At 39.2% G+C, this 19104-nt stretch overlaps 1 protein-coding gene and 1 long non-coding RNA gene across 9 annotated transcripts in view; one reads left to right on the forward strand and one right to left on the reverse strand.

Annotated features, from left to right (window-relative positions):
- The window catches only part of APBA1 (amyloid beta precursor protein binding family A member 1), a 153668-nt gene that overhangs the window by 20488 nt on the left and 114076 nt on the right, over nt 1-19104 (reverse strand). For all 8 annotated transcript variants that reach the window (XM_045022138.1, XM_045022142.1, XM_045022143.1 and 5 more), the window contains 3 exons: nt 14164-14265; nt 10158-10197; nt 7995-8140 (listed from right to left, as the gene is read on the reverse strand). In XM_045022138.1, the coding sequence (XP_044878073.1) occupies nt 7995-8140; nt 10158-10197; nt 14164-14265 (288 nt within the window). The remainder of the gene's footprint in view (nt 1-7994; nt 8141-10157; nt 10198-14163; nt 14266-19104) is intronic.
- Nucleotides 2707-5695, forward strand: LOC123373258. The gene is made up of 3 exons (XR_006580631.1): nt 2707-2903; nt 4469-4587; nt 5481-5695. It is a non-coding gene; the product is annotated as an uncharacterized LOC123373258 (long non-coding RNA).

Here is a 19104-nt window from a genome sequence, read left to right on the forward strand (position 1 = left end):
GATATGGATTGTGTCAATTCCTTTCTGTAATGGGGTCAACTGGTATTCAAAAAAGCGCAGGCCTCCTACACAGATCAAATCTGCTGGTGAAATCTAACAATTAATCACTGTTTTTTCTCTGGGCTGTGAGATTCAGCCTCTTATTCCAGATGTTAACAACAATTAAAATCTGCTTAGGTTGGGAGGATGGCTAGCTCTGGAGATTAGTAAAGGGACTAACAGAGCCTTTCAACTCTTAGGTCACTCAGTTAATTCTATCTCATTCTGGTAATGAATGAAAGTCTTGGCTAACAAATGCCAAATCTTGAAAACCCCACCTGCCGTAGTTTTAGTTCTGTGAATAGATCTCATTGACTACTAGTAAGTTTTTGCATAACTGGACCTTTAGATTCAGAGGTCAACAAAAATATTACTGGATGGTCCCACCTAGTTCAGTGGACAGCTGTCCGCATCACAAAAAACACCACCTTGCTTAAACTACTTTTGTTGCAGTTTCAGCAAAGAATTAATAATAATTCTTAGCATTTATATAATGCATCTTAGTCTCAAAGTGATGTGCAAACTAATGAACAGAGTGAAATTCATTCTTGAGCAGAAGGCCCACACAAAGTCTGGGTATCACTTAAGTTCCATTCAAGCTCTATATTGAGGGCTTAAGTTGTGCGTAGGCCTGGTAAATGAAGATGAATTTTCCCCAGAGGGACTGAACTGACCGATCATCACTAGAAGTGGTCCTTCCAGGTCAGGGATGATAAGATAAGAAGGGGAGGCTTTCACTGCACCAGCTCACATTCCATCTACCTACTCAAGCATTTATGCTGTGCTCACCACTTGTATCAGAGCCCCTCATGTTGCCTTTGTACTATGAATAAATAGACTTCATTCCCCAGAGTTGTCGCCCCAGTACCTTTCATTAATACTAAATATACTTCTAAAATAATTTTTGTTTTAAAAATCTCCTCTAGTCAACCAGATGTTTAAATGGATGATTTCAATGTAATTCCTTTTCTTTATATCTAGAGAGAGCTTTTCTGTATTATTAAAGATACTCTATGGATCCATATTTCATTCTGCGTAATCATAAGATGATGGACTATTGATGGACAAGAGTAAATGGAAAAGTGTCTTTACGTGTAAATAGCAACAACCCCATCAGGTCACCAATGTTAAGATGAATATCTTTAAAGCAATTCAATTGTATAACCTGGGTGAACTTAGAAGGGAAAAAAACCTGGGAAGAAATTATGTCTATATATAACAAGAAAGATACATGAGCAATGCAAAAGCGTGTCTGAGATCTGCAAAATCTATCTAAGGACAAGTTGAGAAATGTGTGGTCAAAAGCCATCTCTCTCTACTACAGCAAAACTTTATCAAGGATCATTAAACAAAAAAGAACATTTTCAGACCTGGGATCCTGAAGCGAGGCACTGACTTCAATGGGAGCTCCATGCGCTCAGCATCTTTGAAAAATCAGGTCGTTTATTTATGTTCCTAACTTCAGGCACTTGAGTTTTTTTAAAAATAGCCTATCAATTCACAACTTTTGTTACACCTTTTAACAGGAAAAGACATCAGGAGGTTCTGGATGTAGGTTAACTACAGGATGTTCACAATGCATTTGCCTTTCTACTTTAATCAAATCTTTAAAAAGCTGTTTTGTCTGTCTGGTATCAGTGTGTGCACATAACACTTTACTGCACTAAACCTGTCAGTGCTATAAAAGGAATGAGGAGCAGGACACACACTAACAATAGTTTCTAAATGACACTTCAAAATTTTGGGCCAAATCCTTCCATGACCACAAAAGAAATGGGCAGCAGAGATTCAGGTGGGTCGTCTATCACAGAGAAGCTACAAACGAGCCAGGATTTCATAGCAAGAGCCAGGGAAGATATAATATTTCTAAGGAATCTCAGACCCAAACTACTTAGGGCTTCATATAGATAAACACCACCCTTTTAAATTTCACCTAGAAATAAAAAGGGAGCCAGAGTAGCGATAGGGGCACTGGTGTAATATGTTCCCTGCAGGTCAGTCCTCTTTACAAGTAGCCAATGGTTTCTGAAATTCACCTCATAGCTTGTGAAAGTTCCCATGGTCCCATGTTAAAGTCTTAGGTGAGTCTTAAATGGAATGAGAGCCTTTATGTGGGCCTCGACACTGGAGCAAAAGTCACCAAAGTGAGTAACTGTGTGCCTATTTACCTGTTGGGCATACGAATACCAGGCCTGGTGTTCACCATGAGTAAGTCAAATAGGTACCTCAGTACCAAGTGGGTTGTATGGGGCATTGGGCAGAATTTGGCCATAGTTAATACTATATTTTAATTATGAATAAGAACACTAGGAAACAAATACTATATCTACGGGACTATTTCTTTAAAAATGACAACCACTAATAAATGTAATATTTTAAAATTTCATAAATTAGATAGAATACAGAACCATCCTGCGGAGAAGGAACTATATTCATTTTGAAATTGTACGATGAGATGTTGTTATAGAATAGACATTGTTAAGCATAATTGCATGATGGGATATGCTATGGGACGAAGGCCAAAAAGAAGATATGCCACTGGCTGAACATACACACATAACCTTGGACTCCTGAACAGAAGCTCCATCCAGACTTCTTGTTTGGAACTCTGGAGGGTTTTGAATTTGAAGGGTGGTCGTCTGGCTCCTGGGAAAGGGGGGGCAGGATCAGAGAGGAGGTTGGGGAGCTAGATTGTGGGTTTTGAAGAGATCTGCAAGGTCCTCAAAATACAGTTAAGAAAAACAGCCAAGATTGTCCTGTACTTGTGGGCAAGTGTCCTGAGAGGAAGCTTAGAGGAGAAAAGGGACTGACCCAGCAACCCAGACACATCACGGTTGAACAAGGAGTGTGCCAGAAAGGGGCAGGTCATGACACATCCATTTGTAAATTGCAGTAAAAATATAATGTTTCCCAGGGTAGGAAGGCATAAGAATGATGCTCTGAATGAAGTAAAGTATTCTGAAAAATCAGACCCTAAGGCATCTCAAATTGGGCACCCACAATTTGCAAATACTTATGACCTTAATCACTCTGTGCTTCACGTCCCCATCTATAAAATGGCGATAATACCTCCCCTTCATCTCACAGGGGCGTTTGAAGACAGATTAAATAATGTTTATGAAGCACTAAGATACTGTATGGATAAGTGCCATAGAAAAATCCATGAGGAAATTAATTCTGTCTTCAGAGAAAGATTTGAATAGTGTATAATAAATAAGGCATAGGCCCATATACTGAACAACAAGGAAAAAACAAAATATTGAATAGCTGCTCATTAAGTGCGTACCATTCAAAATGAGCACGGAATGATGCAGGGGTCCTGTGGAAAAAATAATATGTGGTCATATAAATAAAGACTGAATCATAATGCATACACAAAAGGGGGAGGGCAAATAAAGGCTGCACAGACAATCTTATTACTGGCAATTCCTAACTTTTGAGTTTTTACTTTTGCAACCTTAATAATGTTCTTTTAACATAGTTTGTGTGTGTAATGTCCTAGATTTATAAAAAAGCAAAACTGAAAGGGAAAAAAAAAGAAAGAAAGAAACAGAAATTCCATCATGAGTCACCTGCAAGGTTGAACCTTTTGATCCACACAGACCTCTGCCACTTTTGCTCATGGAATAACAGATAATAGCAGCAAATTGTCATCCTCTATGTAGACTAGTGCTAGAGGGGGATTAGACACACACTTTTTACGGAGGGTTTCACAGAGATTTGCTCACAGCAGAGGAACAGCAAGACTCAGGAAACGACAGTTACCTATCTCTCGTAACTGGTGTTCTTCGAGAGGTTTCTCTCATATCCATTCCATTCTAGGTGTGTAAGATTGCCACATGCACCTGGTGCCGGAAGTTTTTCCCTCAGTGGTATCCGTAGGGGACTGGCTCTGGCGCCCTCTGGAGTGGCACGCCTATGCCGTGTTATAAAAGGCGCAGCCAGCTCCCCTGACCCTCAGTTCCTTCTTGCCAGGAACTTGGACAGTGGGGAAGGAGGGTGGGTTATGGAATGGACATGAGCAACACATCTTGAAGAACACGAGTTACGAGAAAAAGGTAACTGTCTTTTCTTCTTCAAGTGCTTCCTCACGTCCATTCCATTCTAGGTGACTCCCAAGCAGTAACACCAGAGGCGTTCACAGGAGTTCACAGACATGTAGACTGCAACACAACCACAGCTAGAGGGGCCGCATTTTGAGCCTTGTGTGGCAGACCATGTAGGTGCATGCTGCCATGTAGCCTAGAAGCCTGAGACAGACTCTGGCTGTGCTGATCGGGTGCACAAAGAGGTCAGCAATTAGCTCTGACGTGGAGTCTAACCTATCCTGCAGCAGAAATGCCCTGGCATTAGTAGAGTCCAGCACTGTGCCAATGAACTTGATACTCTGTACCGGGACCAACATTGACTTTTGCTCATTTATCAACAGCCCAGAGCTCGGCATGAGTCCTGCAGCACTTTGATGCTGTGCTGAACTTGGGACCTGGAGCAGCCCTTGATGAGCCAGTCGTTGACGTTCGAGTAGATCTGGATACCCCGATATCTGAGGTAAGCGGCCACTACCGACATGCACTTGGTGAACACCCTTGGTGCCATTTCAAGGCCAAAAGGGAGCACCGTAAACTGGTAGTGAGTGGTCCCCACCATGAAATGCAGAAAACGTCTGTGCCCTTGGAATACTGATATATGAAAATAGGTGTCCTTCAAATCGTGGGTGGCATACCAGTCTCCCAGATCCAGGGAAGGAATGATGGAGGCCTGGGAAACCATGCAAAACTTCAACTTATTGACATATATCTGTTGAGGTCCTGCACGTCCAGAATGGGGTGGAGACTGCCTTTGGCCTTCAAAATGAGAAAATACTGGGAATAGAACCCCTTTCCCCTTCGATGCACAGGGACTTTTTCCACAGCCCTGACTTGTAGAAGGGCCTGTACTGCCTATCTGAGCAGCTGCTTGTGAGAAGGGTCCCTAAAAAGGGCCAGAGAAGGGGGGTGGGAGGGAGAGGCAGAAATGCAGGATGTACCCCACTGCCACCATGCTGAGGGCCCACCGGTCCATAGTTATTGCAGCACAAGCGGGAAGGAAATAAGAAACGCAATTGGCAAAACAAAGAGGGGGAGGAGCCAGTTTGAAGATTGGGATGTCGCCCTGGAGCGTACCCTCAAAATGCCCGCTTGCTCCCTCGAGGGAAGCAGGATGAACCCGACTGTAAGGCTGAGCCCGACTGTAAGGCTGGTGGCGCTTGTAGCCCTTGCGGCACTTGTAGCCCTTGCCCTTCTTATGAAAGGCTCCGATCTTGCCTGACTAGCAGGTCTATGAGGTTGCTACAGCTTGAACCTCTTTCTAGCAGGGGCTGGTGTGTATAGGCCAAGGGACTGAAGGGTAGCCCTGGAGTCCTTCAGCCCATGTAATTTTGTGTCTGTTTGCTCTGCAAACAGGGCCAGGCTGTCAAAGGGGAGGTCCTGTAGTGAGAGCTGGGCTTCCGCAGCCAGCCCAGAAGACATCAGCCACGATGCCCGCCTCATCGCCACCGTGGCCATGGACCTTGTGGCCGAGTCCGCTGCATCTGAAACGGCCTGGAAGGAGGTCCTCGCCACGTTTTCCCCGCCTCGAGGATAGCCAGGAACTCTGCCTTGGACTCCTCGGGCAGCATGTCCACAAGCTTGGCGATAGACTGCCAAACATTAAAATCATATCTGCCAGGGAGGGCCTGGTCATTAGCCACTCTGAGCTGGAGTCTGGCAGATGAATAAACCTTCACTCCCAAACCAGTCAAGCCTCTTTCCATCCTTATTCTTGGGAGTAGGGCCGGGTTGACCCTGTCTATCTCTCGTTGGCCGCAGATACCACAAGAGAGTTTGGGGCAGGGCGAATGTACAAATATTCAGATCCTGTAGCAGGGACGTAGTACTTCCTCTCCGCCCACTTGGAAATGGGCGGGAGGGAGGAAAGGGTTTGCCAGAGGGCTTTGCCACCCCCTCATGTACAGGAAGCACCACTCTGGATGGGGCTACCGCAGCCAGAATGTCGAACAGGCCATCAGAGGGTTCTGCTAACCTCCTCTGCCTGTAAGCCCAGGCTCGCTGCCACCCTCTTAAGCAGCTCCTGGTGTGCCTTAGCATCATCCTGAGACATCGACTGGGAAGTCGGGCGAAGACGATGCGGCAGGGGTCGTGGGAAGGGTGGGTGCAACTTCCACAGCTTCCCTCCCTAGCCCCAGCCGGCCCACCTGCACTCAATCCCCAACTCCAGTCCCCTTGCCCAACCAGTCTCAGTCTCCCCCCTCAACTCTGAGTCACATTTCTCTCCCAGTCTCAGCAGACTCCCAATCTACTCCTGTTTCTCCTGTCAGTCCAGCTTTTGTCCCTTCTGCATTTAAAGGAGGTATCTCTCCTCCATGCTGCCTGGTTGCCAGCAGAGGGTCTTTGAGAGTACAAAAGAGACAGGCACCCTGCTCTTGGTTCCAGTTCTTAGCCCAATCCTGGCTTGGAGCACCCATCACAGGGAAAATCTGAGTTAATCTATGTAGCCCTAGGTTGGGGCATGCTCCATTGCTCGGTGGAGTCTCGTCAGCAATAGGAAGTGTGAGAAGGTGAAGCATGCTCAATTAAGACAAAATCTTCTGAAATTGTAGCTGTTAAAATCAAAGTCTCTACTGAGCATGTGTGAACTGTGATTTTTCAAAGGCTTATAACTTTGCCCTATTTGGAAGGACTTTCACAGAGATGGCAAAAGGGACATACTGGACAGAAAGGCCACCGTTCTGCCAACTTTCAAGTCCCTACTTTAAAGCGTGACCAGGGACGCTAGAGCTTCTCCAAGAGAAGTCACCAGAATTTTTTAACATGGCCACAACAACATATTTTCCCCTGGCTTCATTCTCAGAAATGATTGAACAGTTTTGGCTGAAGTTTTCCAGAAAAAAATTCAGCTTGAGGCAGAATTTCAGCTCAAGTGAGTAAATCCTGGCAAAATTAGAAGCAACTACAAACAGAGTCTTATTATGGGACGCATTGGGCAACCTTAATAACAGCCCCATTTACAATGTTATCAAACACAGCCTGTATTGGGTGTTCATCATTTTGGATACCAGCGACCTGTGAACATTTTAATATTGAACTGATGAAAATATATTTTCTGATCAGATATTTGGTAACTGAATTATTGTAAGCAATATGAAATACCATTATGCAGCAGTGGGGAAAAGTGCCTCTCAAAACTACAGCATCCTTTTAGAAAAGTATTTTGGAGACAAAGCACAGCACAATACACATACACACACCCAGTGTTGACAATGTAGACTAGTACTAGGAGAGTCCTGCACTTTCAGAACTACCTTCCTTAGAATGAGACAGTCAACTGTTCATCTCAGGTGGCCAAGTGGCAATTAAATAATTTATGGCATCTTCAGTTTAAAATTAGAGAATGAGCCTGGTGACCTGGCCAATATTTATTCTTTCACCATAGGTCCAAGGTTTAGTGTCCGAGGTTACATGAACTATTTCTTACAGCATTCTGGCTGCTGGGATTGCCTACCTGTGAAGTGGTCAGAAAATGGGTGTGACAGTTAAAGTAGTAATAACTTTCCCTGAATGCCAAATTAGAGCGTGGGCAAAAGAAGTATACATAATATAAATTTCCCTCTAAGCCTATTTTCTCACGTCTTACATCTATGATATAACTTACACCACCATTTAGATCACCATAAGCTTTGATTACTAAAATTTGGAAGGCATATTAAACCAAATTATCCAGTCCATTCTCCTTCCCGCTCAAGTCCCAAAATCAGACCAAAGAGATGAGATGAATCTCTTTCAGAAGAAAGGATAAACTGGCACTTAACCTTTGAAACAATATATAACAATAAGGGAGGAATACCTGGGTAAGCATGCAACACCCACATCTGCAGTTTGAAAACACCAATCATATGAACAGCAAGATACATTCCTCACCTTGATTCTGCTGACAGCTTCCTGAGCCTGCATCATTCGCACATTCTTGGAGGGAGTTTTGTCAGAAAGGAGTTGAGTAGAGCCAAGGTAATTGGCAGCAAAAATAATTCCATCAATTAAGTCTTCAGGATCACAGGGTCCAGGAACTATAACACAGAAAACAAATTGCTGAGCAAAATTATATTATACTATGGAGAGAAACAGCACTTGCTCTACTTAGCCTGCATCTGATGACTATAAATGCTGCTCTAAGCTATTTAGAGTTAGCATGATGGCAGGACAACCAACATTTTCAATCAAGGCAAACAAAAACACCGAGCAAAGTGCTTTCAACATCTCTACAAAAGAAATTGCAATTGCTAATCCAACCTGCCTCCCACAATAATTTGCTCCATGAGACAAGGTTAACTAGAGCAAAACAAACAATGTATTTTAATTCCTACAAAAAATACAAAGCCTTTTCATTTCTCTCTCTCTCTCCACTTCCAATATCCTTATGTCTTTGACTAAGATAATCATTTCATTTAGCTAGAGTCTAAAATAAAAAGAACAGGGACATAAACTCAATATTAACCACGATCACCTCTCTTTTTCAAGCACTGACCATAATTGGAATGATGAGCAGTGGAATCTCCTCAGAGCATTTTATAGGTATGATTTTTTTCCCCAGAGTGGAGTTAAAAACTGTCACCTCACATTGAAGAGTATATAGTTTTATGCCAGACCTACTCACAAAAGTCATACAGGAGGGACTGATCTCTTTAGGAGGGATAATTTTGATTTAGACGAAGAAACTCTCTTTGCTATAGGCTCTAATGCTAGATGTGCAAAGTAAGGGATTTATACTTGGGCTAATATATACCACTGACTTGGTCCTGCAAATTTCTGAGAAATCTTAACTCCCACTGGCATCAGTGCAAGCTTATGATGCTGATCAGGAGGCATTCAGTTCCTTGCAGGACAAGTCTCTATAATATCTATATGGTCTATGGTTTTTCAGATTGATCACTTTAAAATTAAAGCAATATTCTCCCCTTGGATCTTTCAGCTGCTAAGAACTAGATTTTCCTCTTTAAAGGTTTAACCTCTGATGATGATCTCGAAGGCAGCTTAATATAACACATTGCTTATCGGTTTACAAGAAAGAAAAATCTGGGTTCAAATTTAATTAAAATATACATAGCATTTACTTTTGTGAGAATTCACTTTTTGTAAAGTTATCAACATTTTATTGTCATAAAATTTAAAGTGGTGACATTTTATTTTTCTTACAGTATCTACCTCAAAGACTGAATCAGCTCTCTGAAATTCTGTAAAAAAGTATTTTTAATGTACAGCCTTCCAAATGCAGCATACTGGAAAACAATCCTAGGAATCCCAGGACAGAAATCTGATGTTGGCTTCAACTCTCATCATTATATAAATCAAAAAGCCAACTGCAAGAGTTTTAAGGACAAAGTAAGAAAATTAACTTAGAATGTCCCTGCTTGTTCCATGCTATCATTACTTTATATTATTTATGTTTTATGGCATACAGCTGAATATTTAGGTGTACACACAGAATATTCAAGTATGTATATGCTTATGTTAATTCTAGTGATGGGTGAACCTTATATATATAATTTTAAAAAAATTATTTATCCACAGGGCAGGTACAGCATGGGCAATGGACGTTCCCCATCACCACCACAGCCCTGTCAATAAAGCTCAACCCTGGAGAGACCATTGATGCTTTTATTTTATTTTAAAGCCAAAAGAGACCATTATGATCTAATCTGACCTCCATCCTTCGTCATCAGAGGGTAGTTCAGCCTCCATGCACATCCAGTGTGCTGTGATTTCCAAGAATGGTGCTATGGATTATTGAAAATTCCAGTGGTGCCTTATGCGATGTTGTCACCCATCCCTTAGGAATTGGGCTGAGACCACTAATGAAACATTACAAAATAAAAGAGAATTAAGCTTTTCTAACTTCCAAAATATAGTTCTGGGGGTTGGCTCAAATTCTGGATTGGTTCATATTTGATGTAAACAAGTTCACCCAGCCCTAGTTAACATTTACCTTCACAGTCCATAGACTTCTTGCATTTTCATTTGTACAAAGGAATTATATTATAATACAAACAGTGTTATATACTGAATGTTACATTTTTCACAGCTTACCTTCAACATAGGTTGGGAATGAAGCCAAACTTTTTCTGGACTGTAATTAAGACAAACAGGATTTCAAACAGAACAAAGCTCAAATATGCATTAAAATATGCATTAAAAAGCCTTCCATGCAAAAAGAACAAAAAACAACAAAACCCCAAAACACAGTGACAATTAATTAGTGAAGGATAGCTGACAGCTTATTAGGAAAAATTTTAAATGTTCTCAAAATATCAGCAATTATTAAGGAGTTATTATCCTGAAGTGTAGTCTATATCATTACCATTTTCATATATTAAGCAGTTCTACCCTGAGTCTGGTACTACACAGCACATTTTTGAGTGCCAAGATAGGAACAACAGGAATAGTGCCCAATAAATCACATTTCTAAGTACTTGGAATTCCAAATTAAAAAAAAAAATCTGGGAATATTTAAAAGGACTTGCAATATTATCATAACGCTAGACCAAAAAATTATATACAGACTCAATTTGTTAAAATAAAAGGTAGTTATTACAGTTATGCTATATTAAACACTCAAATCACAAATAAAAACGTGATTTAGACACTGAAAATTGTGAGCTCTGGATTTATCCTTTGATTGTTGATATCTGGCAGGGAAACTGATGGGTCTCAGCTTAAACAAATGTAAAAGGTGGGACTGACTAATGGAAAATCATCTATCCTGCATTTGCAGAGAGGTTGACTAGATGAAATAACAGGACCTTTCCATTTATAACTTCTAGAAAAAAGCCTAATGAAAGTCTTCATACACCTACCAGTTCTAACTGCAGTAATACACCTCTACCCTAATACAACATGACCTGATATAACACAAATTCGGATATAACGCGGTAAAGCAGTGCTCCGGGAGGGAATGGGGGGCGGGGCTAGGCGCTCTGGCGGATCAAAGCAAGTTCGATATAACGCGGTTTCACCTATAAGGCAGTAAGATTTTTTGGCTCCCGAGGACAGCATTATATCGGAGTAGAGGTGTACTCATCATTTAGTTACATTTAGAAATAAGCCTGTATGAGGAAATTTGTTAAAGGCAATTTCTATGTCAAAGTATGCAGGGTAATATGATGCACTGCAATATGTGCTGCTATTACATATGTTTGTGACAAGAATTCTGGAGAAGCGAAGGATTACAAGATGTTGGTATGCCTAACACTAATTCCACAATGAAGTACATGAGCATTCACTCCACTGATTTCTCAATATAATTATAGTAGTGGAAAATCAGTGAAAGCTCAGGATCAAGCCCAGTATCTCATATGAGGTACAAGTGCTTCTGAATGTTCACTTACAGTACATAGTAAACCTATTATCCCTTTTTATGCTGAGCAATTTACCAGGTATTATGTTTGTAAAAATGTAAACCAATCTCACAGTCAGGCAGTTGCACCTAAGTGGCAAGAAGATGGACTAAATGACCCAGTAAATCTTTTCCATTTCTTACTACATGGATTCTATGAGTAGTTGTATTTTACAACTTATTATACTGGGCTTGCTATAAAAACAACTGCTCGTGGCAGACAAAAGGTTAATTGGGGCATGATATAAGGATATCAGGGCAACCTTGAAATACTTGCTTTCTTCTTCTGAGAGATAAAGCCAACAGGGGACAAAGCTGTCACTGAATAATGGCCTCTTGCTGCTAAACACATTTAAGGAAAATTAAGTGTTGGGAAACATTTATTGTCAAAGCAGGAGAGGCTGCTCTGAGACCATCCTGTCTATTACAATGACTAATTTTTATTAAACCCACGATAGAGGTTGATTTTGATCGTTGTATCTGATTGCTGTCAGTGCAGTACACAACAGTTTGACTGGTTGCCTTCTGACAGGTGCAGAGAACAGATCGACTGTGTGTTTCAGAAAACAACAAGCTTATCCATACAAGTGCAGTTTTAAAGTATACAGTTTTCTAATTAACAGACTCAAGGACTCGACTGATTGTCTGAAGTTTTATGTAGTTAGTTTTAACTTTAATCAATTCATGTTGGTCAGCCATCGGGGAATCTGATTGCCCCACAGAGTTTCCTTTTGGGACAAAGTTGAGTAAACTAACATCAAATTAAAAGTCTAACATATTCATTAACTGCAACAATGTTAAACTAAAAAAAAAAATAATTCTAGTAGTTTTATTTGGGAATCTTTTAGTACTAGAAATAACAGAAGGCATCACCTTATGTCACTTAAACATAGAAATATGTATCTTTAAATCCTAGTGTATAAAATATAATTTAATAAAATAAGTAGGTAATGTTTGTTGGATTAATCTTTTTGTCTGGTCAACAAAACATTAGGTTTCTTTAAAATTAAAAAGTTTTGTTCAGACATACAACTATTTCCCATAAAGCAAAGAGGTTTACTCTTACTATTGTTATTTGTAAGGAATGTACAGAAGAATGCAATGCTGATTTAAAAAAACAAACAAACCCTGAGAAATGAGTTCTGCAACATATCCTGCTATGAAATCTAGTTTATTACCCCGATACTGTATGCAATCCAATGCTCAAGACTAAAATGGGTAGCATTTTATTTCACTAACACCTGGACTATGACTAACAATATCTAATAACTGTTAGTAGTCAAAAGTGGATTATGTGAAATTACTAAATCTGTACTTTAATGAAAGCCAAAGGCTATAATGAGCAAAGAGTATCACAGATAAAAGCACAAAACTAACACTCTTAAAGACTTTGGTATAGCTTTAAACCTTTTGAAAGCCATCACCTCCCAAGATGTAAATAAAGATTTTTTTTAAAAATAATTCGTAAATCATAGGCCTATACTTTTTCTTTGTCAAATCTGAAACAAAGAAAACATGGATATGACTATTTATTACTTGGAATTTCAATTCTAACAAATATTTCTAGTAAGACTCAGCCAATTTCTATATCGGTAGAAAACTGGCTAGTGCATAGATATCACAATACAAATTGATAGTTAGATGGTGTCTGCTTTCTATAATTGAAGATTTCCTTTGTTTGCACTATATTTATTCAAGTTAGAAAATAAAAACAGATAACTGCAATTTTTCTGTTTGTATAGTTCCCCAGTCACAATATGCAAAGACTAAATGCACATGATAAATTTTCCACACCTCAGTTGTCCCATTGACAAAAACGTGACTATTCACAGTTTGTAAAATTAACCATGTACATAAGTCTTTGCAAGATAGAGACACTTTTGAGAGTCTAGTGTCAGGAACTCCTGGATTCTATTTCCAGCCCTGCCACTGAATCACTGCCTGGACTTGGGCAAATCACTTCACACTTCAACGATTCTACTTCCCTCTGATAAAACAGGGGACAACACTAATAGGAAGAGTGCTGTATTAATATTTATTTATTTTGGTAGGCCTATCATCCTGACTAAGACCATGTCTACACTTACAAGCTTGTAGAGGCACAGCTGTACCAATACACTGTGCTGCTGTAAGATCATTCGTGTAGCTGCGATATGCCAACGGGAGAGCTCTCCTGTCAACATAATAAAACCAGCTCAATGAGCAGCAGTAGCTGTGTCGGCAGGAGCTATGTCTCCCGCCAACATAGCCCTGTGCACATGAGCACTTACGCCGGCAAAGTTTATGTCGCTATGGGGTGTGTTTTTTTCACACCCCATGAGCGACAAAAGTTTTGCTGACATAAGTGCTAGTGTAGACATGACGTAAGAAATGTAACCTCCTTTGTAGCAAGACATTCTGCAAAGAGAGGGAAAAGAAAATGTTGCCTCCTCTTGCCCCAGTACAGAGGGGATATTGGCTGCTTTTAAATAAATAAACTCTCCTAAGCCTGTTACACAAACATCACTGCAGAAAAAAAAATGCCATCAGAAACAGCGGTGTTAAATTAGGGTTTCAATCAGAGACACAAAACACGAGGGAGAATATAACAATAACTTATGCCAGTTTTGTTTTTTTCCTATACAAGGAAGGGGAAGAAGATATAAAGACATGAGCAATAAGTGGAACAGGACTGTGTCTCTTAAAAAGATTGCACTCTACCTCTTTATTAGTGGAAGGTTCTGCTGTACCACAGACATCTTGGTGATGTTGCCTACTTGACGATTCAGCACCACGGGGTGAAGAGGAATCAGGAGATGGAGACTAGATATGGTAAGAAAAGAAAATTAAATAAAAAACTGAGTGACCACTGTAGAAATCTCACTCGGTTTTATTTGGAAGTGGGAATAAGGAATTAAAGATGAAAAACACAACTGAGCAGCCAAACACTGTTTACATTGTTACAGCCCGTGTTTTGTATGGTAATGAACATGCAGAACTCTCAATATTCCATTTTTTTTATCTCAACAGTTATATATTTATGGGGAGAACTAAAGGTTTCATTTGTCCATAAACTAAAAAAGTTGAAAATTTAACAAATTAAATCCAGGGGTAAATAACATTCACCAAAAGAGCGTGACATGAAAACATGATTTTGGAAGCTGAAGAGAATGGGAAATTATGATGTTTGGCATGAACGTTTGTGACTTTAATTTGATTTTTCTTGCCAGCCATTCAATTAAGTTGCAATTACAGCACATCTCCCCACACAAGTAGTGTATGCAAACAAATTATCCTATTTGCTTATTGAAGGTTGCAAACAATTCAGCCTAATATTTTTAAAGGAAAAAATAAAACAAGACAAAAAGCATGAAGTCAAGATGGAAATTGTTATGAGAGAGATGAGTGAGGAAACCCCGAGGGCATGATCAGAAAGTGGGGATGCAACTTTAGTAAGATTATTCATTCTGAACTGACAAGTGGCAAACTGAGAGTCAGATAATCTGCCTCTTTAAAAAGCAGGTGTACATACAATTGCTCAGGAGCGATTTGCCAGAAGGGTTGGCCTAAACTGAACAGAAGCAGGCTGCCATGGTTGCTTCTAACCATTTTTCAATTGCCTTAAGAAATTAAATAAAATAATTAATAATAAATAATAGGGCAATCAATCACAGTTCTCACGTGATTAACTAAAACAAATTAATCACGATTAAAAAAAGCATTATCTCCTGAAAATGTAAACAAACTTGTTTGTCTGAGTGACTGGCTGAACAAGAACTAGAACTGAGTGGACAAAGTTTTCAGGGTGGATAAAAATCAATAATTTTTTTAAAAAATAAAAACAAAATTGTATTTTTTTAATTTAAAATTGGATTTTTTTTGATAAAATGCTTGTTGAGGAAAAAACTTATCTAAAGATCATTTTAATTAAGATACATTATAGCTCAAAGACATCTCATCAAGGAATAGGGATTATAAATTATAATTCTATAGTATGAGACAATAACTCATGTAATGTTTAAGAAAAGTTTTGTAAATGAGTTCCAATAATTCATGGATTAGGGCCCCAATCTTATGTATAGACTATTTAGGTTAATTTTTCTATCTACCCAATAGGACTCAGTGCTCAGTCTAGAAGATACCATCAGAGATGCTTAGTTTTGCAGTTCTCAAACGGGAATTGTCTCTCCGGAGATAACATGCTTGTCAACAGCAAAAATGTTTTTAAATAAATAAATAATATATAGAGATGAGAAGTAACAGACCTCAACCCTATTGTCCCTCTGCAAATTTGTGTACACAGAGTCAATCCCTTACCTCTCTCTAAAAGTGCAAAGTTTCAAAAAGTTCAATGAATAGAAGATTGTTGGGGGTGGAACAGATCTGGACAAGGAGAAAAATCTGGAGATAAATGTGAGAAGGGAGGGACAGGCAGTAGAAACAAAAGTGAAACTGTCTGAGCAAGTGGGCAGCATATTCCAGAAGTCTTGAGGTCTTTCTGAGTGTAGCCTTCATTGATTTGAGATCCACCATACCATTCTCTCACTAGAAGGAAAAACCTATAATGGCAGCAGGCCGTAAAAGAGACCCAGTTTGGGAATAAGAACCATTCAATAAATATATGTTTGCTGATGAGGTTTTAAAGAAAGTCACACCAGTGAACTGGTGGAAGTCACTTAAGCACTTGGATTCAGAGACTGTTGAAGTGATAATCTCACTTTTAACAGCAGTAGCTTCTTCTGCCAGTGTAGAAAGAATATTTTCTTCCTTTGGACTAATTCATTCTAAATTGAGAAATTGTTTGGGACTTGAAAAAGTAGTAAAGCTTGTTTTTCTACTCCAGATTATGAACAAACAGGAAAATGAAGGTGAAGACGACTGAGTTAGCGGCAGAAGCCAATCTTTTAAGTTTCTTATGTTGACCTGGCTGACACTCTCGATTTACTTATTTATTTATTTATTTAAATTTCATTTAACCATTTTAGTTAAAAACAATTTTAACAAAAACAAACCTGATTTTAAAAAACTTGAATGTTTAAGTAAATTCAAATTCATATGTTTTGTTATGTTTGCTGTTGAAGAAAAAAATCCAGACTACATAAAGTTGTTTTAGTTGAATAAAATATGTTTGTCTGGTGATGTTCCCCTCTTAATACAGGATGTCAAGAAAATCCTCCAAATATTAATGATTAACCTGTTGAATTGGAAATAGTTCACCTCCCAATGACTTCATAAATATCTGCTTCAATTACCTTTGGTAAATGAAATAATTAAATAATCATTCATTTTCTGATATAGCCGTAAAACTAATCTAAAAAGTTTTCAAAATAAATCACTTAAAAATATATAGCGTGTACCTTCTAAAAATGCAACCTACATCTATCTCCGAGTTGTGAAGAATTTGTATTAAGGTTAAAACAACCAACAAGAATGCATTTTTATGTAGAAATCCACGATTAAATTGAGTCTTCCTGACTAGTGATTTAAATCATGATTTAAATCAATTTGATTTAATCAAATCCACCCTGAAAGTTTTACATTGTTTTATTTTTAATGCAGTTTTTTTGTACATAACCCTACATTTGTAACTTCAAATTTCATGATAGAAATTGCACTACAGTACTTGTATGAGGTGATTTGAAAAATACTATTTCTTTAGTTTTTTACAGCGCAAATATTTGTAATAAAAATAAATATAAAGTGAGCACTGTACACTTTGTATTCTGTGTTGTAATTGAAATTAATATATTTGAAAGTGTAGAAAACATCCAAAAGTATTTAAATAGTATTGTATCATTAATGATTAATCACATGATTAATTTTTTAATCCCTTGACAGCCTTAACAAATAAATAATAATAATGATAACATCTATTTATTATTTGTATTGTGGCAGCACCTAGGACCCCCAGCCCCAGACCAAGACCCCATAGTGCTAGGCACTGTACAAACACCGGAAGAAATTGTCCCTGCCCCAAAATGTTACCTCAATATTTATAGTATTCTCTAGACTACAAGTTTTCTAATTTTTTTTCACATTGTGAATCCAACTTTAATGGAGAAACTGTCTCATGGACCACCTTCTTCTTGCTCTCAGTTATGGTCATGTAACCGGCATGTGCCAATCACCAACAGCAACTGCTTACATGGGAAAGTAATACTAGGTAACCAGTTGTTGTATTTTAACTCTTTTCAATGTGATGCAGCTGAAGAGAATAGCAAAGAGAACCAACATGATGTGATCAACCAGCTCTCTGTGGACCATGGTTTGGAAACCATTATCCTACCTAAAAGGGAGTAATAGGGAGCACTGCTAATACTGAGGAAGCCAAATCTAGTTCTCTAAGGCAAAACTGGAAAGGATTTTAGGACAACTACTATACTAGAAATACAAAGGGTGGAATCAATAGGGTTGATTACAATGGAATTGTATAAGTTGTAAGTGAACACAGAATTTGACCTATAGAGCCCCAATTTCAAAATCACCTTTCAATGTACTTACAAAATAAGTTTTCACAGGTACAATAGTGTTGTCGGGTTCTGAGCAAACACTGGAATCTTACACAGTCCCCTCTAACACACACACACACGTTTGGATCCTTACATAACTTTATCAGCCCATTCAAGTTTTCCACCTTGAGCAGGCAACACCAGATATTTAACACATTTGATCACTAGTTTCCTAACTTAACACACACACACACACACCGTGCTGCTTGCTTCTTCTTTGGCCAACCAATGTCATTACATTGTGACATGGCTATGATCTGCTTAGGGGCAGCCATATCTCTGACCAACACATCTCTTTTCACTGGAATCCTTATTTCAGACATACTGTCATAGAATCATAGACTTTAAGGTCAGAAGGGACCATTATGATCATCTAGTCTGACCTCCTGCACAATGCAGGCCAAAGAATCTCACCCACCCACTCCTGTATCAAACCTGTGTCTGAGCCATTGAAGTCCTCAAATCATGGTTTAAAGACTTCAAGGTGCAGAGAATCTTCCAGCAAGTGACCCGTGTCCCATGCTGCAGAGGAAGGCGAAAACCCCCCCGGGCTTCTGTCAATCTGCCCTGGAGGAAAATTCTTTCCCGACCTCAAATATGGTGATCAGTTAAACCCTGAGCATGTGGGCAAGAATCACCAGCCAGACACCCAGGAAAGAATTCTCTGTAGTAACTCAGATCCCATCCCATCTAACATCCAATCACAAGCCATTGGGCATATTTACCGCTAGTAGTCAAAGACGAATTAATTGCCAAAATTAGGCTATCTCATCATACCCTCCCCTTCATAAACTTATCAAGCTTAGTCTTGAAGCCAGATATGTCTTTTGCCCCCACTAATCCCCTAGGAAGGCTGTTCCAGAACTTCACTCCTCTGACGGTTAGAAACCTTCGTCTAATTTCAAGTCTAAACTTCCTGATAGCCAGTTTATATCCATCTGTTCTTGTGTTCACATTGGTACTGAGCTTAAATAATTCCTCTCCCTCCCTGGTATTTATTCCTCTGATATATTTATAGAGAGCAATCATATCTCTCCCCAGTCTTCTTTTGGTTAGGCTAAACAAGCCAAGCTCTTTGAGGCTCCTTTCATATGACAAGTTTTCCATTCCTCGGATCATCTTAGTAGCCCTTCTCTGAACCTGTTCCAGTTTG

The sequence above is a fragment of the Mauremys mutica genome, chromosome 6, assembly GCF_020497125.1.
Source record: "Mauremys mutica isolate MM-2020 ecotype Southern chromosome 6, ASM2049712v1, whole genome shotgun sequence".
Lineage (NCBI taxonomy): Eukaryota > Metazoa > Chordata > Testudines > Geoemydidae > Mauremys > Mauremys mutica.